Raw genomic sequence first — 18,133 nt, 5'->3', positions numbered from 1 at the left:
CCATAAAAAGTAATATTCAATTACTTGATAAAATAAATCAAAGTAATAAATTCATAAGTGCGGAACATCTCAAAATCATAACAACAGATGTGATGCAATCACATCATACTCTTCCTGTACTACCAAAAAGACCTGTAACATTTAAACTTAAAACCATAAGCATGAAGCTTAGTGAGTTCCCCAAGATACCATATACATAACAATACAGCCTATTTTAGCCTACAGTTATGTTCCAACCCATGTAAATGCTATGTTCCTCCTATAATCTTACAATCACTTCCGTTGATGCAGTCCTCATGTAGTCTTTCCAGTTATGGTCCTCCCATACTCTTTCATATAACTGTGATGGTCCTCTCATAGTATTTCATAAAATTGTTATGGTCCTCTCATAGTCTGTCATACTGTAACACCCGATTCGAGGTATTTTTCATTTTGACCCTTGGTGTGTAATTAGTTTACATTTTTGGTCCTTAGGGGCATTATTGTAATTTTTGGGAGGAGAGTACGTACACTGGGCGCACCTTTCGTACGTTGGGCGTACGTAATCAGGAGAAAAACCCTAATTTTAGGGTTTAGACCCTATTTAAGCAACCTTATGTCCCAAGGTTCTCTCATTTCCCAGCCTTCATTGCCCTTTTGAGTTCCATTTCGAAACCCTAGCTCATCTAGACATATTTGACCCCTTTGTGTGTGTTTTAGTAAGTGTTTGGTGAACCTTAAAGAAGAAGAAGCTTGGAGAATGAGCATTAATCAAGGACGAGCTTGTAGATCCAGATTCTACTCATCATTTCTAGCTTCATTGATGTATAAGACTTGGACCTTTCTCATTCTATGCTTAGATCTACTTATTATGGAGTTTTGGTCGCCTTTTGGTCCCATGTATGAGATCTAGTGAAAATTTACCACTCCAGAAGTTATGAGTTGCTCCTCTTGATGTTTTTGAGATCCCTAGTCCATAAAGTTAGCATCATGATGGTTGAGGATCAACCATGCATGAGTTTATGTCCACTTGGTGAAAGTAGGGTGCTAAATCTAGGGTTTGAGTTCATTTAAGCCATGCAAAGGCATCAAGTTAACGACTTTATGGGTTAAGATATTCCCCAAGGTCTATATCTGAAATTTGGACGCTTGGTCTTAAGCATTAAGTGCTTAATGGAAAACTGGCTTAACAAGGGGCGTATTCAAGTGTATGCGTCCGAGTCCCCAATCAGGCGAAGCCACCTAATACGCGGGGCGTTCTTTTGGTACGCTTAGCGTACTCGGCTTGTTCATGGGATTTTGTGGTTTGGGCCGTCTTTGGACTTTGGGTTTTGGGCCTTTGTTAGGCCACAAGTTTTCTAAGTTTGGGCTGATGTTAGGCTTTGGGCCTTCATGGGTTTGGGCCAATATTGGGCCTTGAGTGTCTTGTGGATTTGGGCCATTATTGGGCTTTTAGTGCCATTGACTTTGGGCCTCGGTTATTTGGGCCAATTAAGGGAAGGGTAAAATGGTCTTTTACCCTGGGAGTCGGGATTAGTTATTTAAGTCCCGATTATGGTTTATGACCCAATTATTAATTGGGGTTTATTGATTAGTGTGGGGATTCACCGATTCAGCAGCCCGAGCATCTATTTGACTGATAGCAGACTGAGGTGAGTTTGTTCACTATACTGTAGGAAACTTGGGATGGTATGTGTTTGTAGTCTTTGTGACTCCTGTTGTATGTGTTATATGCCTGTGTGCCTATTTGATATATATATATATATATATATATATATATATATATATATATATATATATATGGGGTGAAATATACCTGGGGGTGAAATAGACCTGATATAGCCTTGTGTTAACATATGAGTTGAAATAGACTCAGGGTGAAACAGACCCGGTACGGCCTTGGGCTGACATATGAGTTGAAATAGATTCGGGGGTAAAATAGACCTGGGGGTGAAATAGATCCAGTATAGCTGTGAGCTGACGTATATGTATGGTATGAGGTATTTTGGGGAACTCACTAATAGTTGTTCTTACGGTTTTCAGTTTTTGTTTCAGGTACTTCCAGATCAAAAAGGAAGAGCTCGGTATGATCACATTGCACACACCATGATTTTCCCGCTTATTGACTCTGATGTACTTTTGGGATGATATTTGATTTACCCTGAATACTTTATGGTTTTGAAAAACATGTTTGGTTGATGGATGTTAGAACCTGAATACAATGTATTTTTAAAAATCATTTCACAAATATTCGTTTATAAAAACTTAGATTGACCAACCCCTCCTTTTTTTTCCGAACTCGTCCAGTAAATGCGGTAAGCTCCATTATGGACAGAAAATCCAAGCTTACCCCTATAATTCCACTATCGAGAGATCAATATCATTATACCACACATCTTCTTTGTCTTGATCAACTCTTGAAATTTAACTTTCTTGCTTCTTGATTTTGACTTGAACTTGACTTGGATTTAACTCTGAATTGCAGATTTCTTCAAGTTGCTTGATGTACCATTTCTAACATATATATTGACTGGGCGCGAATTTTACTTTGAGGCCCACCATATCTTCAATACTTCAAAAATGATAATAAATTGTAGGTATAAAAAGAGTTCCATCCTAACCTCAAAAGGCGCAGAAACTATAGGGTTCAGTACTTCAAGGAAAAATAAGGGTTATCCAATCTAGGTTCTTTTTAAGACATTTAAGGAAATTATTTCTAAAACACTGTTCGTTTTTCCATCCCACACTTCCATTGTAAAAATTATCTAACTCTTATGATGGTTCATGCTGAAAACATTTAAAGCACTTGAAAAGATAATTTTTAAAATTGATTGTAATGAGACTGTTATTTTCGGTTACCATCACACTTCAGCTTAACAGAGCTATCGAACGTGTATATATATATATATATATATATATATATATATATATATATATATATCCTCATCTCATGTACTGTGTTTTCAATTTTTTCGATTTTTTATGCAGAATGTAAAAATAAAAATTACTAGAAATAAAATCTTTTTAGGTTTTTTTTACGAATGCAGAAAAATAAAAAGGAAAATATTATATGGATTTTCGAAATTTTTATATGCAAATGCAATGCAGAAAATAAAATGCAAAAAGAAAAATAAAATTTGAAAAAATTTAACTGAAAATTTTAAAATTTAAAGCTAAAAATGCAAATTTTTACACTAACCCCCTCCCCAAGCTTAAAATGATGGATTGTCCTCAACGCTCAAAGAGGAACGAACAGCTCAATAAAACTTATAAAAACATAAAATGTGCAACTATGAATGAATGTACCTGATAAGATTGCAGAAATTCTGATTTTGACGATGAATGTGGTGAAAAATCTGAATTTCAGCAACTTTGTTGGTCCTCTGATTTCCCCATGCTTACTTAGAATTACGACCATCTTTTTGTAAAAAAAACTAAAACTACTCATCGGGTTGCCTCCTGGAAAGCTATCCATTTTTAAAGTCGTTGGCTCGACTTTGCCCAATCGGATTTATTAACCGGTGTGGTTGGGACTTCTCTGAAGTTCAACTTTTTTCCTTGTGACTCCAGATCCCTTCAAATATGGCAAGATGGGTGGATCTGAAACTTGTTCAGCAAACTGGAAAGACTCCAGATTGTCTACAAATAAGTTCTTCTGAGGATATGATTTCTTTCTCTTTCTGATCTTCATTTTATTTCCATAAATCTTCTTTTCAGATTCGTCTCGGAAATCACCACTTTTTGTTTAATCCTTTTCCTAGAAATTTTCTTTTCCTCCTCCTCAAGCTTATCTTTTTCTGATCCTCAAGCTTATCTTTTTCTGCCAGCCCTTTCTCTGATATTTCTTCAACATAAATTATGTATTCTTTCTCCTTAGTTTTATCAGCTTCTACTAACTTCTTTTCGACAACCAATTTCCCTCCTTCGATTTTCCCAAGCTTTTCCTTTTACAGGTCTTCTGATATGTCTGATAAATTCCTATCTACTAATTTTTCTTGCACAGAGACATTAGAAAACTCACAGCAGGCCCCAGACAAAGGACTGTTGGTATCCATATAATTAACAGAAACTTTATCAGAAGTATCAGAATCATTAATATTAAATTCTACCACATCCCTATCAAATTCCAGAGAAATCGTACAAGCAAAAACATCGATTTTCGTTTTAGCAGTTTTCAAAAAAGGTCTTCCCAAAATAATTGAGTTTTTATCTGATACATCTAAATCACCCATGTCCAAACTATAAAAATCAGCGAGAAATATCATATTATCCACTTGGACAAGAACATCCTCCAACACACCTTTTGGGTGTACTGTCGAGTGGTCAGTCAACTGGACAATTGTCCCGGTCTTTTGTAAAGTTCGCATTTTTAATTTTTCAAAAATAGAAAAGGGAAAGACATTGACTGAGGCTCCTAAGTCAAGCATGGCTTTTGGAAAATTAAGGTTCCCCAATATACTTTTGGAAAATTAAGGTTCCCCAATTTACACGAAATCGAGAAAATTTTCGGATCATTGCACTTTGGAGGCAAACCTTTTTGCGAAATTAAAGAAATATTTTTCCAGCTTTTATAGTTTCACTAAATTTCATTTTTTTCTTAGAAATACATAAATCTTTCAGAAACTTGGCATAACTAGGAATGTGTTTTATAACATCTAAAAATGGAAGATTTACCTCAACCTTGCAAAAAGTTTCCATAATGTCTTCATCCTCTCTTTCGCGCTTCGTACTCTTCAGTCTTGACGGGAATGAAGGTAGGGGCTTGTATTATTTCAGATTCGGTTAGCCTGGTGTTGGAGTTTCTTTTTCTTTTAGATCTTTAGATTCTTCTTCAACCAACACCTCTTCATACTCTTCCTCTTCTTCTTTTTCTGTTTCTTCTACATCTCCTTCTTCTACCAGAACTTCTTCACATTCTTCTTCAGCTTTGTTTTCTGGTTCAGATGCGCTTGGGCCTCCATAACTTTTACCATTTCTCAAGGAAATAGCACTCATATTGTGCTTCAGATTGTTTTTTGTGTGTCCCAGTAACTTTCCTTGAGATTCCAGACGACCCACAGAAGTGGCAAGCTGAGACACCTGCTGCTACAGATTCTTGATACTAGCTCTGGTTTCGGTCTAGAATGCTTGGGTGCTTGTGGCAAGACTCTTCACTATATCTTCTAAGGCTACGTTGGAACTTATGGGTTATTGATTTGAATATTGATTCTGGTAATTCGGGATCTGAAAATTTTGCTGATTTGGATTCTAGAAGTTGGGCTGGTAATGAGAATTCTGCTGAAAACCCGGTGGTCGCTGAAATTGCTGTCTAGACTGAAAATTATTCTGATAAAAATTTGGAGGTTGATTAAAGTTTTTCTGTTGCTGGTATCCTCCGACAGCTTTGACTGGAGCAACATCCTCTTGTAGAATCGGACATATATCAGTAGGATGATCTATCTTCAAGCAAATTCCACACGGTTTCTTTGCAACCATTTTTTCCTTTGTCAAAAGCAGAACAACTTTTTTCAGTTCAAATATCTGAGACTCCAGATGAGTATTGCTGACTTCCTTAACACCCCTTGGTTGATCTAGATACCACTTGTCTTCATTACCGGAATGCTTTGACTCTATCGCCAACTTTTCGATCAGCTCTCGGATTTCGGTTGGCGTCATATCACCGAAGGAACCTCCCCTGGAAGCATTTGTCAAACGCCTCTCCATGGGTGTCAGACCTTCAGAAAAACAATTGTAGAGTTGATAATCGTTGATCCCATATTGTTGGCACCGAACTAGAAGCTTTTTAAATCTTTCCCAATAAATGTGTAAATCTTCTCTTTTTCCTTGTTTGATACCAAGGATTTCTCTTATGAGGCTGGAGGCTCGCGTTTCTAGAAAATACTTCTCTAAAAACATCTTCGCGATTTCTGTCCAAGTGGTGATGGAACCATATGGGAGTTCATATAGCCATTCTCTTGCTGAATCTTGAAGTGAAAAGGGGAATGCCCTTAAATTTATCTGATCTTCAGATCGTATGTGGCTTCATTCTTGAACAAACCACATGAAATTCCTTGAGGAATTTATGTAGTCTTTGTTTTCTAGACCTTGGAATGTGGGAAGAAGATGTATCGACCCAGATTTCAACTCAAAGTTCTAGGCTTTCGGAAAAGTGATGCAGAGGAGTTGCTGATTGACTTCTTGAGTGGCCCACTCTTTGAGAGTCTTTTCTGCTTCGTCTCCACTCATGTCTGATTCTTCAGATTCAGATTTTGAAGAATCTGTGGGTTCAAATTTGACTGCGGGTGGTAGAGAGTATGTTTTATAGGGACTATCAGAAGGTGAAGATGGGGGTACTTTCGAAAAAAATGGATCTGATTCGTTCTACAAGAGAGTGCCTTGTGGTGTGATGATTTCTGGAGGTACTGAAGATGATGATGAACTAGCTGATTGTTTTCTCTTTGCTTCTTCTTTCTTCAGTTTCCTTGCAGTTCTCTCGATTTCTGGATAAAAAACTAAAGTTGTACGTGAACGAAAGACTTTGGGCATAAAGCTATTAGAAAGCACCGTGTCTGCGGCAACAGCGCCAATTTGTTCGGACCAATTGTCGCACCCGATTTAAACAAATAAAATTTATCACTGTTGGTTGCACTAAAAATATTGCACAAGGAAGCAATGTCGAATCCTCAGGGACACAACCTAATGGTCGATGCCTTTTTGCATCAGGCACATTCTAGTCACAACAGAAATTATTAAGAAGGGGGTTTTTTTAATTAAACTAAAAACTAAAAACTTGCAGTGATATTAAATTAAACGAAAATCAATATTAAAAACGATTTCATTTCTGCTGCGACTTTCCTAATCATGCAATCAGTTCAGATCTGGTTATTCAGAATGCGTTCTATCTAAGTTGGTACTGAGAAAAACTAACAAGCTCTAGTATAATCTCTTTTACCTAAATTAGTTAATCAAAACAAGCTCTTTGAATTAACCCTAACTTTTTACTGTTCAATTAAACAAACTCTTAATTAAATCATAAAAATTGCATTAAGTTCTGTGTAAAATTCCCAGCAATACCCAATACTTCTCAAAAGCTCGGAAGCGTATAGGTATGATTTTTTCAGTTTATATCAGAGTTAAATCCCAAAACGAAACCAATCTGATACTTGTTACTTTTTACCAGTTGACAAGAACAATTACAAATTCTATTAACTGATTAACTAGAATGATAAAAAAACCCTAGCTAGGTGATCAAACTAACAAGAATTTAAAACCAAACATTCATTAAGCTCAAAACTGAAAAATCTAGATAGAAACACAAAACAAAAATCAGATCTGAAAGCTAATCACATGAAAAGTACCAGTATATGTAGAACTGAAAACTAAAGTTTAGCCAGACATGACTAAAAACAAACTAAAACTAGATAAAAGAAACATTTACTGATAAATCTTCTAAACAAAATGTTTGAGATGATTCGCAGTCTTCAGATCTTCAACAGTCGCTGAAATATATCACAAATCGCCTTCAGAAGTGATTTTCGTCGTCTGGAATCGTCTCCCCATCACATTTGATAATGAGGGTTGTATTTATACTCAAGGTGAAAACTCCCGGAGAAAGAAACTGACTACATGCAATCGCAGGTAGGCCCTATGTGATCGCAGGTTTCCTTAAAAATGTGTATCGGGGCGATTTAATGTTATACATTGTTGTTTTGGGCTTTTTTGGACAACATGCGATCGCAAGTATGGGTATATGCAATCGCAGTTTCGGAATTTTTACTTTAGATGACTTCCAGACGACTTAAACTGACCCTGGGAAGCTTCGTGGCAAGCATGCGATCGCAAAAAAAACATGCGATCACACCTGCGATCGCATTTTTGGGCTATGTAATCGCAGATTTATCCTTTTTCACAAACATGAAAGTCTTCGTAAATTGTGTCTAGTTTTCATAACATTTTGCATCTTGTCAATCGGAGTTACGGTTCATGAGATATGGTCAAAATACTAACAGGGGGTCAAAGCTGTCAGCAACATCCTTTAGCTTCAGATTGTAGAATCTATCTTCGTGTGATAAATTCGATCAAATGTTTCTTGACCAAAACATCTTCCAAGCATTCCTCAACATCCTATTTCAGTTCCAACTCCATTTAGGCTCCAAATATGCATCAGTCTGCTCCCAAAGTACTGCTTCACTCTAACTTTCTGAAATTGACACAAAAATGCTAGCAGTACAAGAATTCTAATAAAGACATGAGCTGAACATTATTTAAACAAATGACATGAAAATATCCATTGTCACTGATATGTAATTGTGTTCATAAGCTAGTTAGAGGGCGTTAGAGGGAGTTCTTTCTGTAGCTAATGGCAGGGAGTGGTGCGGTGGTAGCCCTAGAAAAATCTAGGAGGTGATTCGGTGCCGAGAGCTTTTCTTTGCTAGAGTTCATTTAGATTGATAGGGAAGTAACTTGGGGGATTTGGGGCGATCCTTGAGGAAAGTACGAATATATGTGGAAGGCAGTATGGGCCCGTACTACTGGAAGCAGAGGATCCGTACTCGAGTCAAGGAAAGTAACGATGATACCAGGAAGCTTGTAGAATGTGGGTTCTTCGAGTATATTTTGATGGTCTATATGGTTTATTTTCAGTATGGTGGTGACTCAAGGAGGTTCTGGTAGTGGTTATGGTACCGCTGATGTTCTGGGATCAGGCTTTGGGGCCGAACATATGGATGATCGGATGCGAGAATTCATTTCATCAGAGATTACCCGCAGTATTCTTGAGCAGACTCATGTGATATGCGGTACGATCAAGGAGGGTATCATGGAGATTCTGGATGAGCACTTAGGCACTTTTTGTTCTGAGATGGTGGCGATGATAGGAGCTCACAGTTTGATTTTTCGTAAGTTCCAGTCATGTGGGGCTCCTGAGTTCTTTGGGAACAAGGACCCGATCGCGAGCAGGCGTTGGTTAGCGGATGTCACGAACGCCTTCCACACTAGTTATTGTCCCGAGGGGGAAAAGGTCAGACTTGCTTCCTGTCTTCTAAAAGACAGAGCTCGAGATTGGTGGGAGGAGGTTGGACACGCCTTAGGAGGCGAGGTGGTTGAGTCGATGACTTGGGAGGATTTCGTGACGAGGTTTCAGGCTGAGTTTGCACCTGTGGTTGAGGTCCAACAGTTGGCGAGAGAGTTTCAGGACCTTCACCAGACCACTGAGACGGTGGAAGAGATCACCATTATATTCCGTGAGAGGGCATTACTAGTTTCGTAATATGTGGCAAACGAGGAGATGAAGAAGGAAAGATATCACGATATGCTGAGGAGCGATATCAGAAAGTTTGTGAGAATATCTAGTTGCAAGACAATTGATGATATGGTGGCAAGATCCAGATAGAGGGATATTGAACTTAGAGATGGATAAAAAGAGAAATCTAGATCAGTTTTAGGGTTCTGAGGGTTCGGGCAAGAGGCCCAAGGTTTTTGACTCGATATCGAGGAGCCAGCAGGTTCGGGGCCACTGCGACAAGTGTGGGAAGACGCACGATGGAGCTTGCAGGGGTGGGGGATCAGGCTGCTACAAGTACGGCAAGACTGGGCACTTTAGCCAGAATTGCACAACCACCACCCAGGTATCGAGTCTGATTTGATTTCATTGCAATCAGAAGGGCCATAAAAGGCTGATTGTCCAAGTCTAGCATCGACAGGACCTGTTGTAGCACCCGATACGACGACCTTGCGGATTATAGATGGTCGTCAGGGCAAGGCGCAGACGCCTGTTGTGAGGAGCAGGGCATTCCAGATGACAACCAATGAGGATCGTGCGACACCATATGTGGTGAATGGTATGTATCTCCTCCTTATCTCTTTATTTATGTTCTTTTTCCCTGCTTATATCCGTGTTTTTTAGGGTCGTTCCTTATGAACGATATCTCTGCTCTGGTTTTATTTGATTCGGGGGCTACCCGGTCCTTTGTATCTCTCACACTCAACAAGAGATTTGCCGATGCTCCGGGGGATTTGGAGTATCCATTAGAGGTTGAGATTGCTGATGATCGACATGTGCGAGTATCGAGGGTTCATTGGGGTTGTATATTGGAGTTGTTTAGTGAGAGTTACCTAATTGATTTGGTTCCCAGTCCTTTGCGTGAGAGCAATGTTATTGTAGGGATGGATTGGTTGAGCCCCAATGGGGAAATGATTGATTATGAGCATCAGTTGGTGGATATTTGGACCCCAAGTAGGGGAAAGTTAGTGATTCAGGGAAAAGGTATTTAACGTGGGTCGGCTCTCTGTTCAGCAGCCGGGGCTAGACGCTATCTTCACCAGGGTTGTTTTGGGTTTGTGGCTTATGTAAAGGGTACCGAGAGAAGGGTAAGACGACAGTGGGTGATGTCCTGATTGTTCGGGAATACCCGTATGTGTTCCCGGAGGATTTTTCTAGAGTGCCACCGGAGAGGCAGGTAGAGTTTCAGATTGATTTGGTTCCAAGTGCGGCTCCGATATCCAAAGGACCTTATCGGTTAGCACCCCCAGAGATGCAGGAGTTGTCTACACAGTTGCAGGAGCTGTTAGATAAGGGATTCATTCGGCCAAGTAGTACACTATGGAGAGCGGTGATCTTGTTTGTAAAGAAGAAAGATGGGTCGCATCTCCGCTGAGAAATTAACGGATATTTACGTGCGAGAGGTGGTGGCTAGGCACGGAGTGCCAGTGTCAGTAGTCTCTGACCAGGATGTACGATTTACATCCAGATTCTGGAGGAAGTTACATGAGGAACTGGGCACTCAATTACATTTCAGCACAACTTACCACCCCCAGACAGACGGCCATAGTGAGAGGACGATCCAGACATTGGAGGATATGCTTCAAGCATGTGTATTCCCACTAGCAGAGTTTTCATATAACAACAGTTATCACGCTAGTATCGACTGACCACCGTTTGAGATGCTATATGGTCGGAGGTGTAGGACCCCGGTTTGCTGGGGTGAGGTAGGGCATCGAGTCATGGGAAGCACCGAGGTGGTGCTCAAGACTACTAAGTTGATTCAGCAGGTGTGCGACAGGATGCGGGTTGCGCAGAGCCGTCAGAAGAGCTATGATGACCGGCGCCGATCGGACCTCGAGTTCCAGGTAGGAGATTTCGTGTTGTTGAATGTGTCACCATGGACGGGTGTCATTAGGTTTCGAAAGAGGGGAAAGTTAGGGCCCCGATATATTGGTTCATTCAGGATTACTGCCCGGGTGGGCAAGGTAGCTTACCGCTTGGATCTACCGGACGAGCTCAACCAGATCCACAACACCTTCCTTGTGTCTCAGCTTCGGAAGTGTGTCACAGATGAGGACGCGGTTGTTTCCTTGGACAACATTCAGGTAGATGAGAGCCTGAACTACATTGAGAGGCCCGTTGTGGTTCTGGATAGGAAGACTAAGGTCCTTCGCAATAAGGAAGTGAAGCTAGTGAAGGTGCAATGGCAGCACCGGAAAGGCTCCGAATGGACATGGGAGCCGGAAGATGAGATGCGAGACCACTACCTAGATTTGTTTACATCAACGGACTTCGAGGACGAAGTCTAGTTCAAGTGGGGGAGATTTGTAACACTCGTTTCAGGTAGCATTTATTTTTTTCATGATTTTTAGGATTGTGCACTAGGACTCGACGAGTAGATATCGTTTCGGGGACGCGAGACTTAGGGCCTACTCGATGAGTTGGAAGGCCCCAACTCGACGAGTAGGCACTGTAAATAAAAACCCTAATTTTCAGGGATTTATACCCTATTTAAAGAACTTATGGCTCATTTGTGGCCTCCCTCATCGTCCTTACTGTCCAAAGTGAAACCCTAGCCGCGTTTTAGTGCCTTATTGAGTGTGTGTGAGCTTTGGAGAGTGAATCTTGTGCTTTTTGGAAGGAAACTTGAAGATTGAAGAGATTGAAGTGAGGAGAGGGCTTTAGATCCGGCATCCACTCTGTGTTAGCAACCTTTTTTGAGGTAAAAAGTCTTTACCTTGGCTTTCCATTTCTTAGATCTTCTCTTATGCAAGAATATGGTCATTTCTACTGCAAACTGGAGTCAATCTCGGGTTTGAGCTTGTCATGAGTACATGGTCTCAGATCTATACTCCTCTAGGCCCCATGGTCATAAATTGTCGACTTTATCTAGTCATGGACCCCCATGCCCTAAACATCTTCTTAAGCTTAGTTTTGAGTGTTTTAGCCTCTTAAGGCCTTGCATGCACGTAAAGTTGGTAACTTTACGCGATAACTACACCCTAGGGGTTGGATCTGTAGTTTGGAGCCTTGGATTTAACTGGAAAGGACTGAACAAGAAAAGGGCTGGAGGAACTCGACGAGTTGGGTAGGGTTTTCCCGTTTTCAGGACTCTGAGTGATCTCGGTGAGCTGATTAGAGTTTTCGGTCTCTTGAGTTGAGTTTTCGGTCTAGAGTTTTCGGTCTCATGGACACTAAAGGACTCGACGAGTTACTCAGTTAACTAGGCGAGTTGACTCGAGATTACGGTTTATGGACACTGAAGGAACTCGACGAGTTGCTAGATGCACTCGAAGAGTTGGGTCAACATGGACTGTTGACCTTGACTTTGACCATGTTTGACCAAGTTTGACCTTGAGGGTACTTTTGGTATTTCGGGATGTTGACCAGGCTAGTCACATGATGATTGTAGGCAGTTAAGTTGGAGCTGCGTGTTGGGACTTATCACATCTTATCAGTTCAACATTATTGAGAGGTGAGTCTCCTCACCATACCAATGGGTCTAAGGCACCAATGTTGGTCCATTATTGTATGTGATATGCTAGTTGGTTATGGGATATGTGGTATGCTAGTTAATTGAGATACTTGCATGAAAGACCTCGGGGGGTTCCCGAGGCATTTAGGTGTAAGACCTCGGAGGGTTTCCAGGGTATCCTTGGGCTAAGACCGTGGGGGGTTCCCGAGGCACCCGGAGTAAGACCTTGGAGGGTTTCCAAGGCATCCTTATATGTTTGTATGTATAGTAGTGGGCTAAGACCTCGGGGGGTTCCCGAGGCACCCGAAGTAAGACCCTGGAGGGTTTCCAAGGCATCCTTGGGCTAAGACCTCGGAGGGTTCCCGAGGCACCTGGAGTAAGACCTTGGAGGGTTTCTAGGGCATCCCTATATGTTGTATGCATGGCTTATGGGTTATGTAGCTTTTATAGCTAATATGGATTATGTGATTATGTGGATTGTGTGTGGGGTATGCTATGGGGAACCCACTAAGCATTAGCTTACAGTTTGTTGATTGTTTCAGGTACTTTTGAGCCTAAGGGCAAGGGCAAGGTTTGATGGCGCGACATGTACTCTCTCAAGCGTTTTTATAGGACACTCTGATATTTGAATAAAATGTTGATGTTAGGAATTTGAAAACAATTGTTCTTGAGATTTTGTGATTTATTGGAAATGTTTTGATGACTTAAAAATGAAAAAAAAATTCTTTGAAAAAAATTGGGTTGTTACAGATTATGTATATAGTGAAGCAAGGAGTCAAGAAGCAATCTAGTTCCAACCTTTTAAGCATCTTTTGGACCTATATAAGTCTTTACGCTTTGAGCTTTTTAAGTCATTAGGACTAGGTCTATGGTTTTATGCTTGTATTGGTTGTTTGAAGGATATTGGACTTGTAATGTCCCAAATTTCATTTCATTTTTAAAACAAAGAAAACCATACCATTAAACCATAAAAAGTAATATTCAATTACTTGATAAAATAAATCAAAGTAATAAATTCATAAGTGCGGAACATCTCAAAATCATAACAACAGATGTGATGCAATCACATCATACTCTTCCTGTACTACCAAAAAGACCTGTAACATTTAAACTTAAAACCATAAGCATGAAGCTTAGTGAGTTCCCCAAGATACCATATACATAACAATACAGCCTATTTTAGCCTACAGTTATGTTCCAACCCATGTAAATGCTATGTTCCTCCTATAATCTTACAATCACTTCCGTTGATGCAGTCCTCATGTAGTCTTTCCAGTTATGGTCCTCCCATACTCTTTCATATAACTGTGATGGTCCTCTCATAGTATTTCATAAAATTGTTATGGTCCTCTCATAGTCTGTCATACTGTAACACCCGATTCGAGGTATTTTTCATTTTGACCCTTGGTGTGTAATTAGTTTACATTTTTGGTCCTTAGGGGCATTATTGTAATTTTTGGGAGGAGAGTACGTACACTGGGCGCACCTCTCGTACGTTGGGCGTACGTAATCAGGAGAAAAACCCTAATTTTAGGGTTTAGACCCTATTTAAGCAACCTTATGTCCCAAGGTTCTCTCATTTCCCAGCCTTCATTGCCCTTTTGAGTTCCATTTCGAAACCCTAGCTCATCTAGACATATTTGACCCCTTTGTGTGTGTTTTAGTAAGTGTTTGGTGAACCTTAAAGAAGAAGAAGCTTGGAGAATGAGCATTAATCAAGGACGAGCTTGTAGATCCAGATTCTACTCATCATTTCTAGCTTCATTGATGTATAAGACTTGGACCTTTCTCATTCTATGCTTAGATCTACTTATTATGGAGTTTTGGTCGCCTTTTGGTCCCATGTATGAGATCTAGTGAAAATTTACCACTCCAGAAGTTATGAGTTGCTCCTCTTGATGTTTTTGAGATCCCTAGTCCATAAAGTTAGCATCATGATGGTTGAGGATCAACCATGCATGAGTTTATGTCCACTTGGTGAAAGTAGGGTGCTAAATCTAGGGTTTGAGTTCATTTAAGCCATGCAAAGGCATCAAGTTAACGACTTTATGGGTTAAGATATTCCCCAAGGTCTATATCTGAAATTTGGACGCTTGGTCTTAAGCATTAAGTGCTTAATGGAAAACTGGCTTAACAAGGGGCGTATTCAAGTGTATGCGTCCGAGTCCCCAATCAGGCGAAGCCACCTAATACGCGGGGCGTTCTTTTGGTACGCTTAGCGTACTCGGCTTGTTCATGGGATTTTGTGGTTTGGGCCGTCTTTGGACTTTGGGTTTTGGGCCTTTGTTAGGCCACAAGTTTTCTAAGTTTGGGCTGATGTTAGGCTTTGGGCCTTCATGGGTTTGGGCCAATATTGGGCCTTGAGTGTCTTGTGGATTTGGGCCATTATTGGGCTTTTAGTGCCATTGACTTTGGGCCTCGGTTATTTGGGCCAATTAAGGGAAGGGTAAAATGGTCTTTTACCCTGGGAGTCGGGATTAGTTATTTAAGTCCCGATTATGGTTTATGACCCAATTATTAATTGGGGTTTATTGATTAGTGTGGGGATTCACCGATTCAGCAGCCCGAGCATCTATTTGACTGATAGCAGACTGAGGTGAGTTTGTTCACTATACTGTAGGAAACTTGGGATGGTATGTGTTTGTAGTCTTTGTGACTCCTGTTGTATGTGTTATATGCCTGTGTGCCTATTTGATATATATATATATATATATATATATATATATATATATATATATATATATATATATATATATATATATATATGGGGTGAAATATACCTGGGGGTGAAATAGACCTGATATAGCCTTGTGTTAACATATGAGTTGAAATAGACTCAGGGTGAAACAGACCCGGTACGGCCTTGGGCTGACATATGAGTTGAAATAGATTCGGGGGTAAAATAGACCTGGGGGTGAAATAGATCCAGTATAGCTGTGAGCTGACGTATATGTATGGTATGAGGTATTTTGGGGAACTCACTAATAGTTGTTCTTACGGTTTTCAGTTTTTGTTTCAGGTACTTCCAGATCAAAAAGGAAGAGCTCGGTATGATCACATTGCACACACCATGATTTTCCCGCTTATTGACTCTGATGTACTTTTGGGATGATATTTGATTTACCCTGAATACTTTATGGTTTTGAAAAACATGTTTGGTTGATGGATGTTAGAACCTGAATACAATGTATTTTTAAAAATCATTTCACAAATATTCGTTTATAAAAACTTAGATTGACCAACCCCTCCTTTTTTTTCCGAACTCGTCCAGTAAATGCGGTAAGCTCCATTATGGACAGAAAATCCAAGCTTACCCCTATAATTCCACTATCGAGAGATCAATATCATTATACCACACATCTTCTTTGTCTTGATCAACTCTTGAAATTTAACTTTCTTGCTTCTTGATTTTGACTTGAACTTGACTTGGATTTAACTCTGAATTGCAGATTTCTTCAAGTTGCTTGATGTACCATTTCTAACATATATATTGACTGGGCGCGAATTTTACTTTGAGGCCCACCATATCTTCAATACTTCAAAAATGATAATAAATTGTAGGTATAAAAAGAGTTCCATCCTAACCTCAAAAGGCGCAGAAACTATAGGGTTCAGTACTTCAAGGAAAAATAAGGGTTATCCAATCTAGGTTCTTTTTAAGACATTTAAGGAAATTATTTCTAAAACACTGTTCGTTTTTCCATCCCACACTTCCATTGTAAAAATTATCTAACTCTTATGATGGTTCATGCTGAAAACATTTAAAGCACTTGAAAAGATAATTTTTAAAATTGATTGTAATGAGACTGTTATTTTCGGTTACCATCACACTTCAGCTTAACAGAGCTATCGAACGTGTATATATATATATATATATATATATATATATATATATATATCCTCATCTCATGTACTGTGTTTTCAATTTTTTCGATTTTTTATGCAGAATGTAAAAATAAAAATTACTAGAAATAAAATCTTTTTAGGTTTTTTTTACGAATGCAGAAAAATAAAAAGGAAAATATTATATGGATTTTCGAAATTTTTATATGCAAATGCAATGCAGAAAATAAAATGCAAAAAGAAAAATAAAATTTGAAAAAATTTAACTGAAAATTTTAAAATTTAAAGCTAAAAATGCAAATTTTTACACTAACCCCCTCCCCAAGCTTAAAATGATGGATTGTCCTCAACGCTCAAAGAGGAACGAACAGCTCAATAAAACTTATAAAAACATAAAATGTGCAACTATGAATGAATGTACCTGATAAGATTGCAGAAATTCTGATTTTGACGATGAATGTGGTGAAAAATCTGAATTTCAGCAACTCTGTTGGTCCTCTGATTTCCCCATGCTTACTTAGAATTACGACCATCTTTTTGTAAAAAAAACTAAAACTACTCATCGGGTTGCCTCCTGGAAAGCTATCCATTTTTAAAGTCGTTGGCTCGACTTTGCCCAATCGGATTTATTAACCGGTGTGGTTGGGACTTCTCTGAAGTTCAACTTTTTTCCTTGTGACTCCAGATCCCTTCAAATATGGCAAGATGGGTGGATCTGAAACTTGTTCAGCAAACTGGAAAGACTCCAGATTGTCTACAAATAAGTTCTTCTGAGGATATGATTTCTTTCTCTTTCTGATCTTCATTTTATTTCCATAAATCTTCTTTTCAGATTCGTCTCGGAAATCACCACTTTTTGTTTAATCCTTTTCCTAGAAATTTTCTTTTCCTCCTCCTCAAGCTTATCTTTTTCTGATCCTCAAGCTTATCTTTTTCTGCCAGCCCTTTCTCTGATATTTCTTCAACATAAATTATGTATTCTTTCTCCTTAGTTTTATCAGCTTCTACTAACTTCTTTTCGACAACCAATTTCCCTCCTTCGATTTTCCCAAGCTTTTCCTTTTACAGGTCTTCTGATATGTCTGATAAATTCCTATCTACTAATTTTTCTTGCACAGAGACATTAGAAAACTCACAGCAGGCCCCAGACAAAGGACTGTTGGTATCCATATAATTAACAGAAACTTTATCAGAAGTATCAGAATCATTAATATTAAATTCTACCACATCCCTATCAAATTCCAGAGAAATCGTACAAGCAAAAACATCGATTTTCGTTTTAGCAGTTTTCAAAAAAGGTCTTCCCAAAATAATTGAGTTTTTATCTGATACATCTAAATCACCCATGTCCAAACTATAAAAATCAGCGAGAAATATCATATTATCCACTTGGACAAGAACATCCTCCAACACACCTTTTGGGTGTACTGTCGAGTGGTCAGTCAACTGGACAATTGTCCCGGTCTTTTGTAAAGTTCGCATTTTTAATTTTTCAAAAATAGAAAAGGGAAAGACATTGACTGAGGCTCCTAAGTCAAGCATGGCTTTTGGAAAATTAAGGTTCCCCAATATACTTTTGGAAAATTAAGGTTCCC

At 39.3% G+C, this 18,133-nt stretch overlaps 2 protein-coding genes across 2 annotated transcripts; both read right to left on the bottom strand.

Moving 5' to 3' along the window:
- Window positions 1-3,926: 3,926 nt before the first annotated feature.
- LOC145139985 (uncharacterized) lies at window positions 3,927-4,346 on the bottom strand. The gene has a single exon (XM_079073620.1). It carries the CDS (start codon window positions 4,344-4,346, stop codon window positions 3,927-3,929), a length of 420 nt encoding a protein of 139 aa, XP_078929746.1.
- A 13,254-nt stretch (window positions 4,347-17,600) lies between these two features.
- On the bottom strand, window positions 17,601-18,020 carry LOC145139984 (uncharacterized). Its single transcript, XM_079073619.1, has one exon. It carries the CDS (start codon window positions 18,018-18,020, stop codon window positions 17,601-17,603), a length of 420 nt encoding a protein of 139 aa, XP_078929745.1.
- Window positions 18,021-18,133: the final 113 nt, after the last annotated feature.

This window comes from Lactuca virosa, chromosome 9 (assembly GCF_052849685.1).
Source record: "Lactuca virosa cultivar CGN04683 chromosome 9, Lactuca_virosa_CGN04683_v6, whole genome shotgun sequence".
Taxonomy (NCBI): Eukaryota; Viridiplantae; Streptophyta; class Magnoliopsida; order Asterales; family Asteraceae; genus Lactuca; species Lactuca virosa.
Note: the sequence above shows the minus strand (reverse complement) of the source record. Positions and strands in the feature narration are given on the sequence as shown.